This window comes from Tinamus guttatus, unplaced genomic scaffold (assembly GCF_059628265.1).
Source record: "Tinamus guttatus ecotype Peru unplaced genomic scaffold, ASM5962826v1 Tinamus_guttatus_pri_ptg000794l, whole genome shotgun sequence".
Lineage (NCBI taxonomy): Eukaryota > Metazoa > Chordata > Aves > Tinamiformes > Tinamidae > Tinamus > Tinamus guttatus.
Genome location: NW_028289328.1, coordinates 135,749 through 155,592, shown reverse-complemented (window position 1 = coordinate 155,592; position 19,844 = coordinate 135,749). Strand labels below are relative to the sequence as shown.

Below are 19,844 nucleotides of genomic sequence, written 5' to 3'. Positions count from 1 at the left end.
GAATCACAGAATGGTTGGAAGGAATCATCTAGTCCAACCCCCCTGCTGCAGCAGGGACACCCAGAGCACGTGGGACAGGGTGGCATCCAGGCGGGTTTGGAAGATCTCCAGAGAAGGAGACTCCACAGCCTCTCTGAGCAGCCTGTTCCAGGGCTCTGTCACCCTCACAGGAAATAAGTTCTTCCTCATTTGGAGGTGGAGCTGTGTTTCAGCTTACACCCGTTACCCCTTGTCTTGTCACTGGCCATCCCCGAGAAGAGTTTGGCCTCATCCTCTTTACTTTCTCCCCTCATATATTTGTACATGTTGATCAGATCTCCTCTCAGTCTTCTCTTCTCTAGGCTGAACAGGCCCAGCTCACTTACTTAGTCTTTCCTCATACAATAGATACTCCAGTCCCTTAACCATCTTTGTTGCTCTGTGCTGGACCCTCTCTAGAAGCTCCACATCCCTCTTGTCCTGGGGAGCCCAGACCTGCACCCAATACTCCAGGTGCACCCTCCCCAGAGCTGAATAGAGGGGCAGGTTCCCCTCCCTTGACCTGCTGGCAACGCTCCTCCTCATGCAGGCCAGGATCCCATTGGCCTTCTTGGCCACGAGGACTATTTCTGCCTTATGGTTAACCTGTTGTCAACCCAAACCCCTCTCTGTGGAGCTGCTTTCCAGCAGGTCAGCCCCTAGTCTGTCCTGGTGCCTGGGGTTGTTCCTCCCCAGGTGCAGGACCCTGCACTTGTCCTTGTTGAACCTCATGAGGTTCCTCTCTGCCCAGCTCTCCATCCTCTCCAGGTCCCTCTGGATGGCAGCGCAGCCCTTGAGGGTGTCGGCCACTCCTCCCATTTTGGTGTCATCTGCAAACTTGCTGAGGGTGCCCTCTGTGCCCTCGTCCAAGTCACCGATGAACAAGTTAAACAGCACCAGGCCCAGTACTGACCCCTGTGGGACACCACCGGCCACAGGCCTCCAACCAGACTTCCCCTTGGTGAATCCATGCTGACTACTCCTGATCAACGTCTTTTCCTTCACATGCCTAGAGATGGTCTCTAAGATGAGCTGCTCCATCACCTCTCCAGAGACGAGGGTGATGCTGACCGGCCTGGATTTTCCCGCCTCCTCCCTCCTGCCCTTTTTGCAGACTGGATTGACGCTGGTTTCTTCCAGTCCTCCAGCACCTCCCCTGCTCTCCATGACCTCTCGAAGACGATGGAGAGCGGCTGAGCAATAACGCCTGCCAGCTCCCTCAGCTCTCTTGGATGCATCCCATCTGGGCCCACAGATTTAGGGGTGTGCAGTTTGCCTAAATAATCCCTAACCCAATCCTCCTTGACCAGAGGAAAGTCCTCCTCTGTCCCGGCTTTCTTGTCTCCAGGCTCTATAGTTCATGGGATGTAGCCTGAGCAGTAAAGATTGAAGCGAAGAAGGCCTTTAGTAGCTCTGCCTTCTCTGTATCCCCTGCTATCAAGGCACCTTCCCAATTCAGGAGCGAGCCCACGTTTTCCCTAGTCTTCCTCTTGCTCCTGAAGCATTTGTAGAAGCCCTTCCTGTTGCCCTGACATCTCTTGCTAACTCTAGTTCCAGGCGGGCCTTGGCCTTCCTCGTTGCATCCCTGCGTTCTCTGACAGTGTTCTGTATTTTTCCCATGTGGCCTGGCCCTTCTTCCACATTGTCTATGCTCTCTTTTTCTCTTTAAGCATTCTCAAGCTCTCCTTGTTCATCCACGCAGGTTTCCTGCCTGCCTTGCTCAACTTCTTGTAAGAATGCACCAATCCTGAGTTTGAAGAAAGTGGTGTTTGAATATTAGCCAACCCCCTGGACCTAGTCCTGGACTCCCTTTCCTCCTAGGACCCTGGCCAGGGGATTCCTCCAAGGAGGTCCCTGGACAGGTCAAAGTTGGCTCTCTTGAAGTAAGTTTTTTGCACTTTCTGGATTTTTTTTTTTTAGCTGTGCTTGTACTCTTTTTGTAACTTAAAGGCAGACAATTTAGCATGCAGATAGTTCCCTAGAATGAAACAGCAGATGCTCAGGGTGACGTTGGGAGTACTGCTCTAGAATGGGTGGTAACAAAGTGGTAACTGGTAACAAAGTGGAGTTAGTGCCCTGCAACTGGTCATTACTACTTAGAACAAATCCTATGAGATGTTGCGAAATCTCTTTGGTGAAGGGTCAGTTTCAAGACAGAGAAAAGAGGGGAAGTGAATTTTCGAAAAGAAAGATACTTGCTACTGGGGATGGATCTCACTTTAAATGTTCTTGAAGCTTTAAGCAATTGTGAGATTTTTTCAGTTAGAAATTCTATACTTTCTTTTGTTGCACTTCCTATAAGATAAATGCATTGAAGGGAAAAAGTACTACTGTTGAATTATCAAAACTTGACTTATAACGGCCATTTATTAGTTCCTCAGACTTTCAGATTGAGGTTTTTTCCATATTGTGCTGTCTTAGAATGATACCTTAAATATATTGCTTCCCAGCTTGTTAGATCTCCCTCATTCCCTGCACTCCCTCTATGAACCTCGTATAAATTTTGTTGAAACATCTGCGTTTAAAAAGCTCCCCAGAAAGCATTTCATGATTTACTCACTTGCAAATTCTGTATATATATAATACTAACCTAGACACATAGAATTGTTTTATTGTTTAGTTGTTGTTTGAATGTCATTTTGCCCTGCAGTAAGTTTCACTATTCAACATAATTACCTGGGTTTACAGTTAGAGCAACAGTGTTTTATTTAACATACCTCTTAATTATTTAGGTAGCTAGCTGTACTTAACAGCAAAGACTTTATAATAATTATCTTCAAAGTTTTATCATAGGAACACATGAACTGATTTAATGCACTTAACTATTAGACACATTCTGTTCAATTCTTAATTTGGCTTTTATTCCGTTGTTGGAACAATGCAAAAGGAGAATAACATGTTTATACAGTTTCCTTTCTACTGTAGTATGTTGTTTGAAAATATGATCATTTTGATTACAGAAATAGGATGTAATCCAACAGAGCAAAACCAGATATATCAGCCAAGGGAGACTACATAAGTATGGGGACAGACAGAGATTAGGTCTGATATTTGTAGTTGAGACATTTTGCCGTAATATAATGGATAATGATTTCATATAACCAATTTAGGCAGCTGTGTTACGATACAAATTGGTGGGCATGGTTCTTACATACACAAGTTTTCTAGAAATTACGATTTTATAGTGAGAATGTTGAAAGATACACATTAGTGGAGAAAGAATAAAGTGGAACGGATAACAAGACATTTCTCTGGAGATATCTAAATGCTACGATGCAAGTCCTGGTGTTCCTGCTATTGATGGACTTTTATCACTAGTGTGATTTTCTGGGGACCCAACATGTGATGAAGAGGCAGGTACAGTCATTTCCTCCCACCATGCCAAATCATTGAATTAATTAGAAAACAGACTTCAATCTCCTGTTAGTTTTATTCTGAGCACATAAATTGTGGTACCCTTTTTGTTCAAGGGCTACCACCTGTCTTGCCTCGGCATTGCTCTCCTACTTCTGAAAAGGTAGCAAAACTTTGACTTTATTTCAACTTTATTTTTTAAACAGATTCACTAGATACATTGCTTAATATAATAGCTATTTAAAATATTTAAGGATACAGAATTTTCCTCCATTCATATTGTTGTCCTTAATGTTAAAATGCATATAAAACCCTCAAAAATATCAAACCAGACTTGATTTTACAAGGATATTTAGACTAGTGTTTTATTAGCTTTTTATCATTCAAAATTTTAGTGCAACTGAGATGATTGTTTTGTCTCCGTTACTTCTTTTAAGGGTTTGTCTCTTTTGGTTGTTCTTTATACAACAGTTTTTTAAGGTTATTTTACTTCTATAGTTTAATAATGTCTGCCTGGAATGGTGATAAAAGATTAAAAGGTTAAATCCAATCAATTGTTAATCTATCACTTAATAAATTGTAAACACTATCTCAGCACAAAAAGATGAAAAATTGTCATTTTTTTACCACTTTAAGCAGGTGAAAGGGACATATATATTGGTAAACGTTTTATCTTATCCAAGACAGACTTTCTACACTGACAGCAGTATCTTTTTTAACAGCTTCCAGCACACCAGATCTCGATCTAAAAAGCTTAAAACTACAGAGGATGAGAGAATATCTGCTATGGTAGCTGGTGCAGAAATCACAGCGACAGAAGCAGCCACTGATGACTTCAAGGTCAATGGAAAACTGGGAGAAAAAGTGAGACTGGTAAATACAGGGGAGCCTTCTGGGGAAGAAGAAAACAGTAATGGAATGCAGCTGGATCAACAATCATTGGATAATGCTGAGGTCCCAGGTGAGATAAGGAATGATTATGTTTCACATGTTAGTCTTGACTGTTGATATTCTAATACCACAAATCAGTAGATGTTGAAGATTATATTTTAAGTAGCATACTAAAAATAATTTATAAAGTTATATAGAGAAGATTGATATACTGCAGGGATAAGAGAATGACCAAATTATTACTTTGAAATGAGGTCATCACTTAAAGTGCTTTATTCAGGTGTTTTTTAAAAGGACAAAAAGTCCAACCTTATTACAGGCTTCAATAGTTTGTAATGAAGAATTTGAAGAACTGAAACCAACAGTGCAAAACATATGCTTGAATATGCTGCATATTAGAAGCAATACATATTTTCCTTATGCTCAAAAATGCCTGCTTTTGAAAGTCCAGAGTTCTCTTGCTTCGATTTTCCTTGTACTGTTTGATAATACAAGTTACACAGGGCTTGAGAAGTCTATGGTTCTTTTCTCCCCATGTCTATATCAATATACTTGATCTGTTCTGGAGTTTATCCCTTGTGTTAAGTTTTATTTTCAGTTTGTTCAAGCATAATCCTAGGCAGAAAGTCAAAATACAGTCTTATCTTTAAGCGTGTATGAAGTCCTGTTGGTTTCATGTTATTAGTGGAAATATGCTTGCGCATAAGGGCGATGTTTCTTTAGTTGTAAATATTAATGGTTGTATCAGTCAGAGATGATAAACACCGTCACTGAGTAGCATTAAAGACGACAAAAGGAGAAGTACTCCACTACGGGTGCTTAGAAATTGCTGGTTTGTGTTATTTGAATCAAAGCCACTCTAGGTGTAGCTGATAGTTCTTTTTTTAAAAAAAAAAAAAAAAGCTAATCCATTACTTTTCCGAGCTTTAACAGAAGTTTGGGGAGTTCATGAACAGTTGGAAACTAATGTGCAGTTGCTATTCTGTGCTCAATTGCCAAGACAAGAGAAGGCAGACAAGGGTGGAGGGGTGTCCCTAAGTTTGTTCCACCAATGTATGGTCTCTGGACCTTTGTAGGGAGAGGGAACTGCTGGATGTGATCATGGAAATTCCATTGCTCACATTGGAGCTGAAGGCTAGTGCGTCCTCAGTGCTCAGTCAACACGGTATTGCTTATACTTAGGGTTCTGTTTCAGTTCAGGATGGGCTTTATGAGACTCAATTTTATAATCAGAAGTGGAATTTTCAGGAAAGCTAATTCAAGTAACCACTATAAAGGTGGATAAGAAAGAGACTTTTCAGATACCATTTCTTTTAAAATTTTGAATGTGACATATTTAAAATGCTTTTATATGTAAAATAGAGTTCCTTAGGACCATTTTTTTTCTGGAGTGACTCTTCCAACCCAATGGTGTCTCTATTCTATGGGAACACCAGAAGATAAAGAATTCTGATAATGTAAAATATCCACAAATTCACTGATCACTATCTTGGAGGTATAAAAATACACTAATTGCTTTTCTGTTTTAAGCAAAAACTATTGTTTTCAATATTTTTGATAGCTGTTTTAAGTGTATTTTCCTAATTATAAAGCATTACCCTATGTTTATTTACAGTTTTTGTAACGGATATAGTAGGTATAAATGCAGAGCATAAAGTTAATATAGTAATCTTTTATATTGCTTTCTTCTCCAATTAGTCAAAGTGCTTATTTCCTGTAGAAATAAGCAAGCTATGTTAATATAGATTATTTGGAATGACAGAAAAATACTCCTGTAATTCAGCAAAAAATATTGAAAAGATTAAAACTGTATATCACACTCCAACTCAAAAATATTTTGATCAAACCTGAAGTACACAATTGGGTATGTCTTCCTTTTACTAATACTTCTAACATATGATTTCTAAATGAAGAACCAATGCAGATTGTTGTGAAATTAAATATAATAATATAAGGGATATTTAATATGTAAATATATAAATATAAAGTAATATAAGGTGATACTTATTAACTTATTAATACTTATTAATATTAAAAATATTCTTGTTCTATAGGAAGTATCTGTGCAGAATCATTCTCCAGCCCTGTTCCACTAGCAGAGGAAAAAATTACCGAAGATGAGGACAAGACAGATTCCAGTCATCATCCACCTAAGTTTGAAGATTGTGTGTTGACCCAGCCCACTCCTCATACATGCGGAAAGGAAGAGTGTTTGAAATCTCAGAATCAGTCAATGTCAGCCATACCATACCCTAAGTCACCAGGACATGTTTCTGAAGCAGAAAACCCAGAGAAAGTAGAAAGCATCTCTACAGAGGATGATGTCAGTGACTTAGAGAGCACTCAGAGTAGCTTGGAAAACAGAGAAACACCTGTTATAGAAAAGGATGAAGATGATGGCACGGAAACATACAGTGTACGTGGAGCATATTACATCATTATATTAATATATTCTTATTTTAAGGAAATGTGAATGAACATATTTCTAATGAGACCAGTCCAAATTAAAGCACTTAAGAAAACATGTGGCCTTAATCAGATGCTAGTTGGAAGTGTTCAAGTGGCAGTGCATTCTAAAAAAGCAGAATGTTTTTACCACTTACTTTTTGATGTATTTTCATTCTGATTTTAGCTGTCCAGTAATCTGACATTATACCTGTAAATTTGAGCCGTCAGTCTCTAGAGTTGAGCTACTCCCATTTTCTTTGCCTGCCAGTATGGTCACAGAATCTGAGTGGCTGATTCAATACCAGTTTGTCAGAGAGAGCAGACAATCTACTGCCAGATTGCCAGGCTTATGGGAAATGCATTTCAGAAGTCAAAATAAAATCACAGTCATCATACTGCACTTCAGACATGAACTATACACTAGTGGTTTTTTTCCAGTGTTTTGCAGATGGATTTAATAATCCTGACTCCAGCTCTTGCACTGTAACAGCATAGAGGACCGCGAATATCTTCTCAATATTGTAATCACCATGTTTTAGAGATTATATTTATCTCTTTCTGTGCCACTCAACCATTTATATTTGTGTTTTCAGATACTTTGTAGTGTAACTGTATATGCTCCTTCCTTCTTGCTGTAGTGAAGTATGTTGCACAGATGCAATTGAAAAGGCAGATCTTCTTTCCCTTTTTACAGAGTTCATAACTTTTTTTTGTTGATAGTACTTTTTTTGGTTTATTTTATATTTTATAGTAGGGGATTTTTAACACTCGGTGCTGCCAAGAGGTGTGTATATAGGTTATGCACAAGATATTGAGGAGAATGGTGTGATCTATGAAACTCATCTGATACCAGTCAACTTAGTGATTTTCCCCCATACCACTGACATTTGGAGTTGGCAAAACAGCACATTGGGAATCCCAGTTTATTATATTAATCCTGTATGAGGATTTCTTAAAATGTCAAGTACTGGTTTGCCTTTACTTCCAAAGGGATAGTGTTCCTCAAGTTTTTGTACTGTTTTGTGAATGGTTTCAGTGGCATTTCAGAGGCATTCACAGTTGCCTCTCAGCAAAACTTTTTTGGTTTAATTCTTCTCCTGGCTGTGCTGAATTATTTGGGCCACCCTTCCAAATGCCACCGGAACAAAACATGTGGCAAATTTGAGGAGGTCTAGAGTGACCTCCTGACAAATTGTGTTTGAAAAATCTTACTTTTAATTCAAGACTGTTTTGGAGTGATGACCCTACAAAAATAGAGTGCTGTCTTAGAGACCGAATGAATGGAGAAATCAGATAATGGTTGGTTGCAGACTTGAGAGAATTTTTGACCTGTTGATAATGGTATTTGTAATTGGCAGCTTGCGTACAGTGGGAGACTTACGAGAAGGGCCCAGGAGTCCCTTGTGCACAAGCATGTAGACTAAAATGATTCCTTCTCCATAGGTATTTCTCTACAGTATGAAGAAAGAGAAGAACAGAAAAGCAAAATCATGTAAAATCTGGGGGACTAGATTGTTCAATAATACACCTAAGCTGCTGTGCACTGTGCTGTCTGCTAATTGCTCTTATTTGACTAAAAATAACTTTGAAAATCTATAATACAGAAATATATTTAGGTTAGTTTTTATGGACTTCACGAGTTGTTTTCAAGCATGAACAGACTTGAAGAAGAACCTTTGGTGTCTTCACAGGTTTGTTTTGCAGTGTGTGAGAGTCTGTGATACTTCTTGTTGTCTGGCTTTGTATTCAGATTCCTGCCAGCCATCCAGATCCTCCTAAACCTGCTGAAAGTTTTGAATGGAACCTTCCTGACCTTGAGATGTACTCTCTTTTTTTGTCAAGTCTAGAAATTACTTCTGGTGCTGTTCCTTGAGAAATACTCTGATTGCATCTGTTTTTTTCTTCTTAAAGAAATCTATGTTATGATGTTAGTAGTAATTGTTTGCAGATTGAGAATATTATGCTTGCGTTGACCAATAAAACTTCATACATTTCAACAGAACATTGCATTCATCAACAAGAAACGGTGTCAAAATAGTTTTGGTAGTCTTATGCACAGAATCTAAATATACATTAATTTTCAGCCAGTGTAAATCTTTATTCAGTCAATGTGGTAATTCTTTTTTTAAGTATCTGTTAATTTTTGGTTTTATTTTTCTGTAAGGGAAAGATATTTAAGTAGTGCAACTGAACCATTAGTTCCTAATTTCCCTTCCTAAATTCCTTTCTTCCTCCTTATTCCCAGAAAAAGTCACTCTTTACTCTTTTCAGACTAATATTAGTCCACTGTGTGGATTTATTTATTTTTAGAGGGTGAATGAATCATTGTGCTAAATGCTAGATTATTAAGAAAAAAAAATGGAAATTTTATTGGTGCATAAGAGGTGGTTAAAGTATCATAATAGCCCTTAACTAACAAAATTGACATCTTTCATTTGTAGAATTATTTAGTTCATTATTATTAATTTTACAGAGAAAAAAAACTAAATTTGTTCTGTTTCTTTTTTCTTCTTTAGTCAGCAGAAATTGAAAGAAAGCAAGCATCTAAGAGTTGGCGTCATCCACTAAGTAAACCCCCAGCCAGATCTCCAATGACTTTGGTTAAACAGCAAGCAACTAGTGATGAAGGTATGTGTAGAATTTAATGTCTCCTTGATTATGTTCTTGTCTATATGATATCTGGCATTTGCAAAAACAGTGAGAATGAAATAAGTTCTTCCTATGTAAGAAATGCAAACAAGGTAGCAAAACTGCACTGAAATCTTTCGGTGGGGTCTCTGAATCCACGCTACTCTTTCTCTGATCTTACTCAGATTCTTCTAAAATCTGTAAATTGTAAATAAGGTAGAAGGCCTGCTTAAGACTGAGAGACTTGAGTCTGGTTAGTACTGAGTAGTGACCACCTAATTCCATTTTTTAACTACCTGGTAATTTTTTAATTACCTGAACTAGAAGCCTAATGTTAATCAGTATATCTGAACAAACCAGACCATGTCTTCACTGTAGATCACGGGTATGAATATTATCATATATGATATGGTAACTTCGGGTACTCAAGTAATGAAGGGAAGTAGAATTTTAAAGAAGAAACAGGTGTTTGATAATATTGATGATAAACCACAGCAATATATAGAGTAGTCAGCACAGAAAATAAATAAATAATTCCGTAATCATAAAACTCACTGCTCTGTATCTAGATACCACAAGTTGAATAATACTCAAAGTTGAAATAATACTCAAAGCTTGTCCGACTGTCTTTGTTTTGGATATTAACTGAGTGCTTTAACTCTAGAGAGCCACCATTTGTGGACAGATTGCAAAAGGTAAGCAGTTTACCCGGAAAAGGGATTTGCTGTTCTGAAGGAAATAGAAAAAGTAAATCAGCTTTACTAGCAATCACATATACAGCCAGCTGAAGTTGATGAATAAAGCTACTTTCTTCTATCAAATAGCTTGTGACGCTTATTGAACTGTGCATCAAGCTATCCATCAAATGGAAACAAATACATGCCTTGTTCATATTGCGTTAACAGTTGGTTATTGGTATTGGTTCTATAAATCGTGGATCTATTAGGTACTGTTGTCCAAAATCTCTCGGGAGCGGAGCGTTGGGTGCTCAGCGCGGTGCAGGAAGCGGCCGGCGCCAGCTCTGTGGCCGCGGGTCTGCGCTGCCAGGGACGTGTCTGGGGCTCTCGTTTGACACTGCCAAGTGGCACAGGAGCCTTTTGAGCTTTGTGATTTTATTCTTTCTCGATTGTCACCTCTAGTGAAGAGTGGTTGTTTCTTATGGCTGCTGAAGCAGACATCCCTGACAAAGAGAGAGAACTTGCCTATAAACTGGCAAGAGAGAACTGTCTATAAACCTCTCCCTCTCCCTCTCCCTCTCCCTCTCCTTCTCCCTCTCCCTCTCCCTCTCCCTCTCCCTCTCCCTCTCCCTCTCCCTCTCCTCTCTTTTACCTGGCACCAATTTAGGCCCGCTATAACTAGCCCCTTGGCCAGATATCTCCAGTCTTTTTTGAAACCTAAACTTGCTTCGTCTTTCTCATTCTTTTTTCATCTGAGCCTTAGGTTTTCTGGATGCAATGTATCAATTAGCTGTTAAGCATCTTTCTGAAAATTAGGGACAGCTTAAGTCTGTGATTCTTATCTCGTATGGATCTGTTGGATAACTTGAGGGGCTAGACAGAGTACATTTCAGAAAGAGTTATGGTAATTTACACAAAATGAGTGATATTAAGATTCATCTAGTAAAGTGGTTACAGATTTAAATATGTGATATGCTGGAGTGAAATTGCTCTTTTTTAATTAGCGATTACATTGTTTGTAGTGGTTGATATTTTTTAACATTGGCTGTGGTTAAAACATATGGAGAATTTCCTATTTTAGCATGGACTGTCTATGATGGAGCTCACAATCTGGCCAGATGATGATGATGTGAAGACAAAGGCTTGGCAGCCTCAAGGGTTCTGTTTTCTTTTTGCAGACCTGCCCAGGAATTTGTCAGCTTCCTGGCATCTCAGCAGAGTCCTAGTGTCTCAAGGACTTAAAATATATTTGTTTGAGTATGAATCATTATTCTATGATTCTGTGATCATCGTTTTACAAGAAAATGAAAAGTGAAAGTGAGAAGCAGCAGGACCCCAGGGACATACTATATTCCAGCATATACCTGGTGGTCTTCCTTGTGTGCATGGTGGTTGTCCTTCTCAGACATAAAGGTGTTTTTTGCTTAGGGAAGAAAAGGCAGTTGTTCTAGAATCATGGCAACTGACTCTTAAGTGCTTATGTAGGTCCTGATTGAAAGAAGTAATTAAGAGGCAGTTAATTAATGGCAGTTACTGGTATTTTTTATCTGGAAAACTGGAACTTTGAGTTTTTTTTCATACATCTGCTTTTTTAATTCGTAACTTATCAACATGCTTTTGAGAGAACACAAAAAGGACCACAGTAGATTTTGGGGGTGTTTATACCCAGGGTAGCAGTTAAAGAACTGGATGTCTGGAAGGGCTGTCAGGCTGCATCCTGACATGGAAGTCAGAGTCCTGTCAGAGCTTCCCATTCAAAGGAGACTTTCCTGAGTTTCATGTTCCCCGTATGACTGTGTTTCATCAGTATTCCGGACTTAACAAAGAATATAATTCAGTATGTATATTTACACAGTCCTTGCTCTGTGGTTCTCTAAAAAAGTGTTTCCAGTTTTGACTAGAAGAGTCTTGATACCATAACTTCTGTGCAGGAGGCCAGACGTGACTCCTGAAGGCTTCAATATGAGTCTAACAGAAATGGCTTTATTCGCGTTACAGGACTCTATTCATCTACTACATTTCTGCTAAGTCATCTAGCCACGCGTACACTTACGTTGCAGTTGGTTACATACTGCTGTCCACCCGCGTCTTCTACCGTGCTAGGTTGGCTGTAGATATCGGGGCACGCGTTTACTTGATTGGCCTGCGCACAGTCCTCTATCCTGCACGGATAAGCTTGTTTACAGGTTCTTCCTCTCCTACTTCCGTGTTCTTCCAGCTGATGACTTTCCCACAATCTTTTTGCCTTGGTCCTAGTCCGGTTCATTGTATCCGTCTTCTATCGGGAAGCCTCCGTTACTTGGATATCCTCTCACAATTCCCCCTTTTTGTTCTTGAACCAGGCAAACCATCTTTACAGCATTCTCAATCATAATTGGATACACATTTCAATAAACAAGGCACAACTAGTAGAATGCAACGTAGAATCAACATCATCATCCCAACACTTCTAAATAATGAGCAAAACCATCCCGAAATTCCCCATCACTTAATAAATTCTCCAACCATGTGTACCAGATGGGCTCGGGATTTGGCAATCCAAAGACAAAAAATAGACTTAATAACAATGATGCCTTTAATTAACACAACATAGATACAAGTACACACGAATATGAATTGGTTATTACATGTGAATATGAAAAAGTTACTTAGTGAATAATACTCGCCAGCAGAATTACGAGACCACGCATCTCTCCAAGGTAGCGGGCTAGAGGGGCTGGCAGGCTCTCAATCATAGCGGGCGTCCCCGCAGGAGACAACATTGGCCTCGATATTGGGAGTCTCCGTCCCCCAAATCTGTCCTTCGTATTTTATCCCCTGGGGCGTCCGGTCACGTAGGGCCGGTACGTGCCAGGAGGCCACCCAGGGGTGGGTAAATCTCCACCTTTGTATTATATCATCCTCCTAGGACTGCGCCTGCACAAATTCCAGAAGGGGGTCTCATCCCTCAATTTGGTGGTCTCGCTTCCCTTATCCTTGTTCTTGCAGTGACTTTGGCCTTAAACTTCCTTAGACAGCAGCTGCAAACCAGCCTGAACAGCAATTCTTGCTTCTTCTGAACTAACTGCTTCTTTGTTGGTTTAGATAACAAGTTGCTTTTCGTTCTTCTTCAGGGATCCGAGTATTACAACCTTCCTTTGTTAGAGGAAGGTCTGCTCAGTATCATCAAGGTTCGGTGTTTTCCCTCCAAGGTCTGGATTTTGTTTCACACAATGCTTATTTATGACTCTACAGATCATAGAAATTTCCATCTCCAATACACCATGACAGACCCTCGTCCTCTGTGACTTTGTGCAAAATTTTTGCGTGATCCCAAATGTCTTGGATGTCTGTGAGTATTTTGCCGGACTGATCAATATTAGATATGTATTCGTGGTGGCTCTTCCCCATAAATAGTCTCCTACTCCCACAGAACAGCTACTTGCAGGATTTATATCCCCACTATGGTTCAATTTAAGCTTTATGGTCGTCCAATTGCCTGTTTTTTTTTTTGAAAGGTGCCTAGATTCGGGCCTCATAAGTTATAATATATATAAGGCACCGTGTTACTAACCAATTGAAGTGTAAAAGGTGTTTCTTCCATTGTGACATTCTCTTGTGTACACTGATAGGATGTATTGAGTAAGCTATATGGATTCAGGTCTGGCCAGTTGCTCAAAGGAATGCCTAACACCAGTGCATCAAATTGGTCTGCTGTCCCACAAAGCCAACAACTCTTGATTTGAATATAATTAACAATCCGCCTAGGAAGCATAACATATCCATTAGTGTTAAAAGCAGCATCAGCTCCTAGAATAGCGTTAAAAGCAACATTACCTCCTCAAAGCCACAATATACAGCTAATAATAACAGTAACACTCCTTCCTACCATGTTTTCCTTCTGCAGGCTCACACTTTCCACAGCTAGGGTACCAGCTGCTTGCCTGCTACATCTGACATATGCGAGTCTGCTTCCAGCCAAGGTCTCACCTACTTTGCTGGTACCCGCCTGGTTCCAGTATCTATAATGACACAAGCATACCCTTTTCCCCAGGTTATCAAGTCCAAAGGCCCAGTCCATTTTCCCATGTTCCAGTCTCTCAGCATCACCTTACATGGGCCCGATTTTACTTCTGTCAGGGCTCCCTTTAGCTCCCCATGTTTGACCTTTGGAGGGACTAGGCTATCCCGGGGTAGTCTCAAAAAATTTAAAACATATACTGCTTTTGCCAATCTCTCTGCAGGCATAATTCCCAATTCTCCCCCTTTTTGATTTTGAAGCTGACGTTTCAGTGTTTGGCTCATACGTTCCACTGTGGCCTGCCCAGTAGGAGAGTGTGGAATGCCCATAACATGCTCTATGCCCCAAAGATGGAAAAACTCTTGTGTCCCTCGTGCGACATAGCCCGACCCATTATCAGTTTTTACCCTTTGTGGGACCCCCAACGCTGCCATAGCCACCCGCATGAGGCGTTGGACCTATTTGCTGGATTCACCCATCTGTGCCGTGGCCCAGATGGCCATAGAAAAACAGTCAACCGACTCATGGACATATTTTAGTCTGTCAAACGCCGGTATATGGGTAACGTCCATTTGCCACAGTTCCAACGGACCGGTACCTGTGGGATTCACCGCGGTCGGGCGGCCACCCATGAATCACTGACAATCAGGGCAAGTTTGTATAATCCCTCGTGCCGCAGCAACTGCCAGGTTAAACTGTCATTGTAGTGCCTTGACAGACTGATGGAAAAATTGATGGGAACCCGGAGCCTGTTGAAACTTCTCTGGCAGGGGGCCAGTCCATGGTGGAGCTACCAGCCAATCTGCCCATTGGTTTCCCTCAGACAGATCACCGGGCAAATTCGTGTGACTCCGAATATGTGTAATAAAACATGGCGCCTCACGTTTGTCGAGCGATAGCCAGAGTGTTTTAAAGAGGGCAAACAGAGCTACATTGCCAACTTCTTTCAAATTGCACGTTCCATGTGTTGAACAATACCTACTACATACAGGGGGTCACATACCACATTGAGGACCTGATCTGGCCAGCGCTGAAAAGCCACGTAATTCACATAATTTACGTGACAACACGTAATTCTAGTTGTTGAGTGGAACCACTAAAGTCCGATAGCACCACCTCCTTCCAGACGTCTCCCTCTTTCCAGGTTAATGCTGACTTCTGTGATCTCCCTCCGGCGTCCGTAAACACGGTCACTCCCTTAGCCGGCATTGGGGATCGCTGGGGAAGGCACTCCTCAAACTGTCCAAGTTTGACCGCGGCCATAAAACGATGGGGTGGCAGGTGGACTCTAACCTGCCCTGGATAGTCCAAGAGGGCAACTTGAAGTGGCACAGAGTTCTGTAAAGCCCACTGTAGGTATTCTGCAGCCAATGGCACAACGATTAAACTGAGTTCATATCCTGCTATTTCCATTGCCCAAGATCGTCCTTTCATTATCAACTGTTCAAAAGCGAGTTGTCACCCTACGCTTGGATTGAATAGGCAAAAAAATCCGCTCGAGTTTATGAAGGGGATCTCTATCCTCAAACCATTGCATCAATAGCAGCAGCGGGTAGTGGTTGTGATTTAGCAAGAGCAAACCCACTGGTTTATCAGAGTCCCAGCAACTGGCATATGCGGTTGATACCCTTTCGGATACCTTTTGTAGTGCTAGTTTTGCTTTGGGGGAAAGCTGATGCAGGGCATCAACTCCGCACCTGCCCTGAATGAGTTGTACGAGGGGTTCTATATCTGCGTTGGAAATACCGCACACCGAGCGTACCCAATTAATATCGCCCAGGAGCTTCTGCACATCATTTAGGGTAGTGGCTTCTGTTCGCAGAAAGAGCTTTTGTGGCCTAACAACTGTTCTGGTAATCTCCCAGCCCAGGTAGCGCCAAGCTGGCTGCCGTTGTACTTTCTCTGGCGCTATCTGTAGACCTCCCGCTCCTAGGATCTTTTCCATCTCTGTCAGCAGACTTTCTGCCTCCAGATGCTTTCCGGCTACTACAATATCGTCCATATAATGGTAGATCATTAGTTCAGGGTGTATCTGATGGATGGGAGTTAATGCCCACGAGACATAGAGCTGGCACAGGGTGGGTGAATTTTTCAGACCCCAAGGAAACACTACCCAGTTATATCGCTGCATAGGGCTTGTTTGTTAACGGAGGGTACAGAGAATGTGAATTTTTCATGATCCTCAGGATGCAATGGTATGGTAAAGAAACAATCTTTTAAATTGATTATTAAGATGTCCCAGACTTTTTGGAAGGTTCTTTATTTCCATTTCTATTTATGTTTGCACAGCTTCAGTTTGGTTTCCTCCCCAGAAATTGCTTGGGATTTCCATATATTAAGGAGGCCTCCGCTTCAGTAGCAACTGAGGCTTTTACAATTTGTAAGGATTGTTGCTGGTCCTTCCGTGTCAGTCGCACTGGAGCTTGGCCGTCGCTTCATTCTTGTTCCCTATGCTGAAGTATTTCCCTAGTCTCTTTCCAAGGATACAAGTCAGAATACAGATCCCAGTCCTCCCCTGTTGGAGGTGGCGGGGGGGCACTGCAGTCTGAGTTATTCCTGGCTTTCCCGCTTTCAAATTCTGCACTTTCTTGTTGTGCTTATTCAGCCCTCTTTGCTGATATATATTACACAATAGAGATCTAAAGACCACAAACAGCACAAACACAGTTTCTATCCAGTGGCACGACCTCACGTAGCTGTGCAATCCACGAGCGAGTTCCACTGTTTCAATTGCCAAAGCGCATCCTCGTCACCGATTAGGTTGCGAATGGGCTTGGGATTTGGCAATAATCACACAGAGCAAGGTGGCTACGGCTATTCAGGTGAAAGCACACTAAAGAAGCAAAGTATGAATAATTACTCTTGAGGTAATACTGGCCAACAGGATACTGAGACTGAGCATTCTCTGAGTTGGAAGATAAGAGGGTTGCTGGCAGGCTCCTAACTCGGCAAGCATCCCCGCGGAGACAACATAGGCCTCGGTGTTAGGAGTCTCACCCCGCCTCTCTCCGCACTGTCTGTTTATGCCCGGTGCATCCTGCCACGTAGGGCCAGTACGTGCCAGCAGGCAGACCGGGGGGCGGACAAACTCCACCTTCAGTCACATAACCTTCCCTCCTGGTCATGCAGGTGTGCATACCAGTAAGTGGTCCCAGCCGTCAGTCTGAGGGTCCTGTCTTCCTCATCTTCCTCCCTCTTGGGTGTTTGACCTTCAAACTAGTCTAGAGGATGTTTGCAGTTAAGTTGGCTACAAGCCCGGTCGAGCAGCCGCTTTCAGCTGCTTTTGGAGGAGGTCGGCTCTGAGCCTGGCTGAGCAGCTGCCTCCGTGCTCCTTATCGCTCAGCCCGGGCAGGCAAACATCTTCTTTCTCAAAGTTTTATGACTCTACAGATCATACAAATTTCCACCTCCAATACATGCCACCCTGTGATCCGTAGAGGTCAATCTGTTGTAGCGAAGGACCCGAACAGATAATGTTTTCATAGCAGTTTCAACCATACCTCTTGTCAGCATCATTATACAAAGGATACAACACATAATACAGATGAACATAGCAAATAGAAACAATAGCCCTAACTTAAAGCATTACAATTCTGCAACGCCCACTTTAAAAGAAGGATCAAATCTCTTTCTCAGTATCACAAACCGTCTGTGGACCATGTAAGCCGTACTGCTGTACCAATTTATATGCCTCTTTCACTAAATCAAATGGCAAAAGCGTCCACTGATTTGGCTGCCCTGGGGGGCCTGCTATCACAGGAAATGCTGACAAAGCTCCTTGCTCCGCTGGTGACAGTCTTATCTCCAGTGAATTTGGGGATCGCAATCCGCTTTTCCCTGCACCACCGTCTCCTTGGTCTCATTCGCCTTTCCTTCCCCGGCCCCCTTCTCTAAGTTTTCAAGGGGATCCAACAAGTCCCGGAGCAGGCCGGGCCGTTCCTCAGGCTCTCCGGCGGGGCCCGGAAGCGGCGGCGCAGGCGGTGTAGATGCCGGTGCGGGCGGGGCTGGGGACGTTGGCGATGGATCCCCCAACACCAGCGGTTTTCGGTGGCGTGGCGGTCCCGTTCCTGAAGTGCTCGCAAAGGCTGTCATGGCTCCGGCAGCCACTTCCCTTTCTGCTTTCATATCGGATAAGGTAGACAGGACCAGCTGCCACGTAGTAGCAAGGTCCCTGGCCTGCTTATCCCCGTCAGCGATATGATCCCAGAGCTGCCGCCCTACATCCTCCCACGTCTCCACATCAAACGCTAGGTGGGGCTCGGCTTTGAACCCATTCTCTCTGCACCAGATCAAAAGCTTGCAGAGAGTCTGCTCATCGTATTTAATTCCTCTCTTAGAGAGAATATGCAGGAGGATCTTAACAATTGCACTTTCTTCCCTAGTTCTTGACTGCCCATCTCCTGCCCCGGCTGCTCACCTCCACCAGGTGACCATTGCAACGAATCTTCCAGTCTTCACGGATTGCCACCCTGTCCGTCCCAGACCTCGGTCCCGCCGAGCCGTTCCCCAGCGGGTGCTCCCATTGGGGTGTCCCACTTGAAATGCGCTGAAATCACATCACATTGGGGTCACCCGTCTGCGGGAGGCCAGACATGACTCCTGAAGGCTTCAATATGAGTCTAACAGAAATGGCTTTATTCGCGTTACAGGACTCTATTCATCTACTACATTTCTGCTAAGTCATCTAGCCACGCGTACACTTACGTTGCAGTTGGTTACATACTGCTGTCCACCTGCGTCTTCTACCGTGCTAGGTTGGCTGTAGATATCGGGGCACGCGTTTACTTGATTGGCCTGCGCACAGTCCTCTATCCTGCACGGATAAGCTTGTTTACAGGTTCTTCCTCTCCTACTTCTGTGTTCTTCCATCTGATGACTTTCCCACAATCTTTTTGCCTTGGTCCTAGTCCGGCTCATCGTATCCGTCTTCTATCGGGAAGCCTCCGTTACTTGGATATCCTCTCATACTTCTGAGTTCGCCTGACCTCTAAAAAGGCAAATGTGTGCGTTGGATAAATTAGATTTGATTTATCTGGATCCGACAAAGTAAAAAGTGGTATTTTTTGCAGAAATGGTATTTTTTGCAGAAGTGGTTACTTTTGCAGAAATTAGTATTATTTTCTTTTTTTTTTTTTGCTAACAGGATTGGTTGGACACTCAAGCTTCATATTTTGTTTTCAGTGCATATGCTGCTTAACTGCTTATGTTCCTTTATGATCTGAATGTTTCTTGAGACAAGCAATGAACCCAATCCTTTCAAATCCTTCTCAAGAAAAAGGATGAAAGGATTGGGTTAATTATTAATATGGGATCTGTTAGTGTCAGATTTTTACCTCTGTGATTTTTTTTTGGTTCTTGCTTTTTAGGTTTTTTTTTTTCCTAAAGTCTCTCCCTTTTTGTATTTGACTCTTAACTCTCTCTTATTATAATTGTGAGGCAGATTTAATGCCTAAACAAATACCAGTAATGGAGAATACAGGGAACAGGGGAATTGAATACAGAAAGTACAACTCTGGCTTCCAGTTTAGAAAAATAAGTGCAGCAATACAGCATGAGCTGCATGTCACAGTCAAAATATTAATACTTTTACATAATGAACCCTGTGTATGCTCAGTGCTGGTATATTAGCTTGTGGTAATATTATTATTTTGTATTTAATGCAGTTATATTTCTGCTCACTTAGGCAATAAAAAAAGGCAAATTCAGCAGACGTAGCAAGTATAGTGGCTTTGGGTAGACATTGATTGGTCCCAGAGATTTATTTCTAGCAGTGTTTGGGCATGCAACATTAGCAACTGCTTTTAGATTCAAATTGACAAAAGCTTTGC

The 19,844-nt window shown here is 41.9% G+C and overlaps 1 protein-coding gene across 1 annotated transcript in view; it reads left to right on the top strand.

Annotated features, from left to right (window-relative positions):
* KDM4C (lysine demethylase 4C) overlaps positions 1 to 19,844 on the top strand; it is a 236,854-nt gene that overhangs the window by 121,681 nt on the left and 95,329 nt on the right. Inside the window, exons 10-12 of the mRNA XM_088537506.1 lie at positions 4,095 to 4,333; positions 6,318 to 6,679; positions 9,228 to 9,339. Of these exons, the coding sequence (XP_088393632.1) occupies positions 4,095 to 4,333; positions 6,318 to 6,679; positions 9,228 to 9,339 (713 nt within the window). The remainder of the gene's footprint in view (positions 1 to 4,094; positions 4,334 to 6,317; positions 6,680 to 9,227; positions 9,340 to 19,844) is intronic.